The sequence below is a fragment of the Gossypium arboreum genome, chromosome 2 (genome assembly GCF_025698485.1).
Source record: "Gossypium arboreum isolate Shixiya-1 chromosome 2, ASM2569848v2, whole genome shotgun sequence".
Taxonomy (NCBI): Eukaryota; Viridiplantae; Streptophyta; class Magnoliopsida; order Malvales; family Malvaceae; genus Gossypium; species Gossypium arboreum.
Window position 1 is genome coordinate 30477430 of NC_069071.1, and position 7720 is coordinate 30485149.

Below are 7720 nucleotides of genomic sequence, written 5' to 3' on the forward strand. Positions count from 1 at the left end.
AACACATTGATATAATACTATTAACCTAACTCAAAATTTCAATATGGATACTCAAATTAGTCTATAACACCCCTAACCCCTCTTCGTCTATGATTTAGGGTCACGAGCATTACTAACGAATCAAACAATTAATTCAATCATAAACAACATATAAACTAACTAATAACATTATAGTATGCAGGGGTAGGTGACGACAATCTAATACTTTCATGCTAGATTCTTATACATTTGAATAATAAATTATGCTATGCATTTCTAAATTTAGTCTTCGATTGTCTACACTTTTATCACTATTTATCCCTTCTATGTCAGAATTCAGATACATCTAAGACTATTCCAATTATTAGCATCAGAGTATTACTCCATACTCCATCTACGATTGTCTTTTTAATTTATTTTCGATGATATTAGTGGAATGCACTTAATTGAGGTTTGTTAATCCACCCCAATTCAGAGTAAAAGTTACTCTTACAACCCTTATTATGAGTTTATTGGACCTTAAAAGTAGTTTAAAAATAGACAGGGACTAATCTGAAACAATTCTAGAAGTTTAGGAAATAATTACAAAAATGTTAACTGCAGGGGTCACACGGCCAAGTCACACGCTCATGTGTCTGGCCGTATGGGCATTCGAAGTAGGGACACGCGGCCGTGTCCCAGCCTATGTCCGTGCCCTTATAACTCACTGACTTGGGCCACACGGCCAAGCCACATGCTCATGTGTTAGGTTGTGTACCATTCGGAATGGTCTCGCATGCTCGTGTGCTAGCCGTGTGTCTCATACGGCCAAGTCACATGCCCGTGTGTCTGGCTGTGTGAACCTAAATTGTGCCTTAAACTACAATTTTACCATTCCTACTTGCTTGGGCATTAAGCAACTCAAAAATAATTCGTTTAACCTATTCAAAACACGATCAAACACACTCAAAACATGCCAAAACAATAATCCTAAGTGCCTAACCAATGTACTTTCATTGATACCACATTTATATAATCAAAACATATCGTTAATGCATCATTCAAATCTAAATTATAAACATACCAAAATCACTCCATTTAGCCTAGTTCATAACCACCTAAGTATCAACTAAAATTCACAAACGCCCTAACCTATCTTGGTTCAATTCAACATACCATATTATGGCATCAAACACAAACACATGATTACATATACACCAACCAACATTAAACTTATAGTTTTATTTACAATCCATCCACAAAATAACTATCAACTAAATATCCTAGGTACATGCCAACACAAAATATCTACATCACTACATTTGATATTAGAATTGTTGCTGGATGTTGAATCGACGATCAAAAGTGAAGTACCTAACCTGCGCACGGAAAACAAAACCATACGCTAAGTAAAACTCAGTAATATTTCTATAATCTGAACAATTAAGAATATAATGATACAAAAATGCAAAATTTGAATTATATGAACATAATATTGTCCAAGCTTATATTTGCCATATACCATTATTTTAATTTCACATGTTATCATATTTGTTTTGTTTAACAAATATCTCAATAGATAGCTATATAAATAGCTTTTACATATAAATCCACATTTCATTTAAACAATAGCATTATCCATTCTATATTGAATTCATGAGTATATAACTCATATATTCCATGTATTTACAACATATTTCACATTCTATTTTCATTTCACTATATCACTTCCATTTCTCATACCATGTCATTTTAATATCAATTATAGAACTTTATTATTTATTTACCCCTATTAACACGACTCGGGCTCAGATGGATACACGCATCCAACCAACACACCAGTTTGGCACCTAGTGCCTCATCGGATAAATCCGAAGTAGTAACTGCGCTCAGCGCTATATAAATTGACACCAGTGTCTTATCGGTTAAATCGAAGTAAATTGGCACCCAGTGCCTCATCAACTCGAAGTCGAAGAAATCCCTGAACTCTTCCTATCCTATGGCATGCCATCTATATTCGACTCAGCCTGATACAGTTAATAGGGTTTCATTTCACTTTTCAAATACAACCAATATTCAATTCTCATATTTGCACATTACCACAATTACACATATGTTCATTTCAAATTTCCAATTACTCAATACATTCATAACATATGCCAAATCAGTCCAATTAAATCAACTATTAATTCAATTCAATTGTAAAGCACATTAATTCTCACCTTCAATGCTTACCATATGCAATAATTTCAAATGCAATAATTTACAACTTAGTTCAGATTATAGAAACACAAACAGTGGATTCCGAGCTATTCGACGTCTATTTTATCCTTCCGCTTTTTAGTCGAGAATTCTGGTACAACGTTAGCTATAGAATTAAAACAATTAAAATACATCAATACAACACAATTAATTTTCACATTGAATACTTCAATTTTTACTCAATATTTGCCTAAATTCCAATTTAGTCCTTAAACCGAGTCTAATTTTTATTCTTCACATTTAATTCTATATTTTCATACAAATTTCATTTTAAAATAAATTTAATTCCTTATTTTCACTTAAACCCCTAAATTTTAAATTTTCACAATTTAGTCCTTAATACTCAAACTTTACAATTTGTTCTACAATTTAATCCTTTTCCATTTCTAACTTAAAATCTATCAATTTAATCCCTAATACTAAAACTATTTAATAATAATAACATTTAAAATTTTAATCAATACCAAAATCACAACATGGGTCGGTAGCCCTACAAACCAGATTCCAAAATATAAAGATTACAAGAAAAAGACTAAATTAACTAACCAATTAAAGTTTAAACCCTAAAAGTCCCTATGCGGTGCGTGACTTTCTCTTTTTCTTTCTTTTTCTTTCTTTCTTTTGCATGTCTTTCTCTTCCTTTTCTACTTTCTATACTATTATAATTTCATTTATTTTATAGTATACATTATATGATACATATACATACTTTTAACTTTTAGTTTATTAATTATAATATAACTTATATATTATCTATTATATATATATATATATATATATATATCATATCATTAATTGTTTTAACCCATTTACTGTCCACTTAAAAAATAAACGTAAAATTCCTTCTTACTTTTAAATCATAATTCAATTTTTACCCTATACGCGATTTAGTCCCTATACTATGATAACTTTTAATTTATACAAATTTACTTAACTGAAACCTAATTAACTATACAACTAACTTCTTAAATATTTATTATAAATATTTACGAGTCCAATTTACGGGAACGGAGTCTCAGGAATGCACTTTCCGACACCCCTAACTATAAGATCATTACATAGTCAATCTGCATCTTAACTGATACCGTAATGTATCATCGATTGTCTCAAAGTATAGACCTATATAACTAATAGAGTAACCAATTTGCAATATCATCACACAGTTCGATTCACATCCCATCATTCTCAATTCAAAATCAATTCATCATGTAACATAACATATTTAAGTTCAATTTCATACCAATTTCTTGTATCGATTAAGTCATGTAACTTTCTATTCTATTCAATTTAGTTCTTATCTCAATATTCAATTCCAACCATAACATTTCACTTAATAACTACTAATAGCTTACATCAATATTGTATAATGTAGTATGTCATGAATAAGTAGTAACTAAATTAGTTTCGGGTCATAGAAATATAAACCAAAAGTTGGCATCACTTGTCGTCGACTCTCACATTTCCTTTCTTTTTGAACGATCTTGTGTTGTTTTTAACAAGGGCCAATGTGTTAAAGCTAAAACAATGGCTTCTCAAATTTTCTTTTGTTCAAACGGTGGGGAAGAAGGTGGAAAATGGCTAACCAACCTTTTTCTTTTATGTTTATTTTTATATTTTTTATTTACATTACATAGAACTTTTAACATTATTTTATCCATTAAACCCACCAAACCGTCCAGTTACAAATAAAATGGCTTATTTGCCATATTAGGCCTTCATTTAATTCTTAAATAAATTTTTAAGCCTTTGGTTAATTATAATTTTATAGTGATTAGACTTTTATGATTTCTACAATTTAGTTTTTGTACCTTAATCAACTATCCAATTAACAAAATTAAAGGACCAAACTTTAATTAACCTATATACTAACCTCATAGATATTAAATAATAATATTTACGAACTCGAATATCAAAAATGAAGTTCTAAAACTGTCATTTCCAACACTATTGAAAAACGGGTTGTTACAATTTCATTAACTTTAATTTATTTAGTTAATCCACTATTAACATGACCAACCACTAACACCCACTTGACATGATCTAATTGCTATTTTAGACTTTAAATCTTTTTCTAATTAAAAATCTATACTTATTGGATTTTACAATTTAAGTCCTGAACATTAATTAATCACTAATTCGGCTAAATTACCCATATAATAAATCTGCAATTACCTTTATTTAAAACTTATGGACTCAGTTTACGGAAATTGAATCTCGAACCTATGATTTTCGACACAACTAAAACTGAGTCGTTATAGAGATAATCTAGATCGGAACAATTAGGATTTTAAAATTGTTTTATTTAAGTTTGGACTAATATCAAATTTGAATAATTTCGGATTTCAGCTGTTTAGTTTTAGGCTTGATTTTTCAGGTTAAATCATTGCAATTTTAAATAACTTCAAGCTCTAGTAATTTGGAGTTGTTTATTTCATGTTATTTCATTAAGATAGCCTTTATGATAAATGTTTTTTTATTAAAATATATAACAAAACAATAGTTTAGGTGCTGGAAAAAAAATTAAATAGCAAACCGAAAAAATGGATATAGTTTGGAAGTCAAACAGTGAATAAAGCCTTCATTTAAAAGCTCAAAAGTTTTCACAAAAACAATTTCCCAGTAGGGACCAAAAGAGAGATAAAATCAAGAGTTGATTCCTTGGTTAATAATAGAAAAAAGATAAAATCAAAAGAGTTAACCACATTCACCCATCGATCTGAGATATTTAAAGCAAACAAAAAATGGAAATATTTGCAAATCAATAAGCAAATTCTCACTCACCCTGGCCAACCAAATTTGCAAATTATGAAACTCAACGGCAAAAAGATTGCACCTATCAATTTCATCATCTTATTACAAAAGAAAATCCCCTCTCATATATGTCAAAGGATCATACTTTCATGCCATACAAATATGAGTCAAATACAAATGATTTCAGAAAAATGAAAAATCTGAATAACATTAAATAATTAATGATTCTGCATAACATACCAAGGGATCATATCCCAAATGTAGTCAGAAACCAATAAATAATCAAAGGATTACATATACGAGGCATGCAAATACCTGTTTGATAGACTACCATGTAGAAGAAGATACCTTCCCTAAAGCATATTTAGATTTAGGATTCACAATACAAATTCAATATCTAATAATAATGTGGCCACCGGCAGGAATGAATTGGCATACTAGTTTAACAGATACTAGAAAATACCACTTAACCATTTTGGGATTTTGAGTTAACTCACATTTGATTTCTTTTTCATGTACTCTTCCATCTCTTTCAGCCAAAGATCAGCAAACTCGCAAGTCTTCCATGCCTCAAACCATGGTCCTCCACGAGTATAATGTATAGCTTTCGGAAATGTTTTGGGGTCATTCTCAACAACCTTGTTATGCCCCTCCAGGAAATTCCAAACACACGGGACGGACCCAATTTCATTGTCGTCAAGCCACTGGAACCTGTGAAGAAAAGCACCGGTTTGGTTGTTCACAACCTCTGGTGTCAACCCTTTGTTCTTCGGATGACCACAGTTATACAACACCATGGAAGACCAATTCTTCCTGGGATAAACTGTCTGCACAGCACCATCCATTTTCGTTTTCTCTTTCGGTGAATAATCGTGATGAACACACATGACCGCGTATTTGTCATTGATTAACTCGGTTAACTCCTTGATATCAGCTAAGTAAAGGAAATCACAGTCGACAAACATTGCCCAGCCATCGTAATTCGCTAAGTATGGTGTTAGGAACCGCGTAAAGGAGAACTCCGTGCTCTCGAACTGATCCCTGCTGCGCCAATAAAGGCCTTTTGCCCTAAGATCCGATTGAACAATGGGTGTGATCTCAACAGGTATAGAAGTGCGTTTCAAGATAGAATGGCGGCAGACCTCATACGCTTGATCTTCACGCGGATCGTAACCAATAAAGATTTTGAAGGGTTTCCTTACATCGTCATTGTTGGTCACTTGTGAAGCATTGCCATTAGCCGAAGTCATTGTTTGCAGAAGTTTTCTTCAACAATAAAGATCTGTACAAACTATATTAAAAAACATATTTTCAGTCAAAACGGTAATTTCCCTAAATTCATAAATAACAAACAATATGAAGGAAAAGGGAAAAATTAAATTTCCTCATTTAAATGATTTTCAGGGCCAATCCGTAAACAATCGGACACTGAAAATTTCTAGCTCTTTTGATTTTTTTTCTTTACTCGGTTTTCTCTTTCAAATATAAATATCGAAAACCGAACAGAAAAATGAGATTCAAAAAAAAAAAAAAATACAGTGCTTCCCATCAATTAAAAAATAAAGAAATAAATCTATAAAAAAATTAAAAAGAAGCAATGTGAAATAATTAACAAGAAAAGAATCAGATGAGTAACATTATGGGCTTAAAAAGCAGAAAGAAAAATGAGAGATTACCTGGAAAAAAAAGGGAAACGTGAAAGTTGAAAGTGTGTAAAGAAAGAAAGGGAGGAGTGGCATTTACATGGTGGTGTTGGATGATTCAGAGAAGGAGAATTTATAGAAATGGGGTTTCAAAGAAAAGGAAATTGAACAAAATTGATGGGAGCGAGGATTTAGCGCTGAAATAAAGAGTGTGGTAATTTTATATATAGAAGCTAAGCAAAACCACCCAAAGGCATTCAAACTGAATTGTGATAAATTAGAAAAAGAAAGATTCATTTTCTTTATCATATATTGATATACTACAGATTTCTTCTTTTTTTTTTTTTATTATCAAACAACAGTTTTAATAAAATTAAAATAACCACTAAATGTAAATTTCATATAAAATCAAATTCATGTAATTATTTCACATTCATTATTTATCTCAATTTGATTTATTTTTCCTAAATGTTAAATATTGAATAGGAGACATTTTTTTATTACTTTTATAATTTACTTACTTAATATTTATTTATCTATTTTGTTATTAATATATCAAAATTTCCTTTCCACTCAAATACTGTGGCGCCCAAGGAATTTCCCACGTCCACAGAATTTTCATGCCTCCCACAGCCTACCTCTAATTTTTTTCTTCTTTTACCATATTTTAGACTCAACTTTTTCAATTGTTTTCATATTTTATTTTTGTTCTCATTGTAACACCCCGTACCCGAGACCGTCGCCGGAGTCGGACACGAGGGGTTAACGGGCTTAATCCACTTACTTGCACAGTTCATTTTAAAAATTTCCAGACAGCCGGCTAGCTGTGTCACTGTCACCTTAAAAATCATATCTTGAGTTCCACAACTCGAAAATCAGTTTCGTGATTTTTTCCTGAAACTAGACTCATATATGCATCTACAAATTATTTTCTAGAATTTTTGGTTGGGCCAATTAGTACAGTTTATTAGTTAAAGTCTCCCCTGTTACAGGGTGTGACTACACTGACCTTCCTGCATTACGATTTGGATATCTCCCTGTACAGGGCTTCAATACTGATGCTATTTGTTTCTACGGAAACTAGACTCGAAAAGGAATCTGTACAT

At 31.4% G+C, this 7720-nt stretch overlaps 1 protein-coding gene across 1 annotated transcript; it reads right to left on the reverse strand.

Moving 5' to 3' along the window:
* Positions 1-5152: 5152 nt before the first annotated feature.
* On the reverse strand, positions 5153-6912 carry LOC108463959 (protein CDI-like). The gene is made up of 2 exons (XM_017763993.2): positions 6648-6912; positions 5153-6262 (listed from the first exon to the last, which is right to left on the reverse strand). The coding sequence occupies exon 2, from the start codon at positions 6219-6221 to the stop codon at positions 5460-5462; it is 762 nt and encodes a 253-aa protein (XP_017619482.1). The 5' UTR covers positions 6222-6262; positions 6648-6912; the 3' UTR covers positions 5153-5459.
* Between the last annotated feature and the right edge of the window lie 808 nt (positions 6913-7720).

Coding starts and splice junctions, on each gene's coding strand:
- LOC108463959 (XM_017763993.2), bottom strand. CDS start 6,221: ATGACTTCGGCTAATGGCAATGCTTCACAAGTGACCAACAATGACGAT.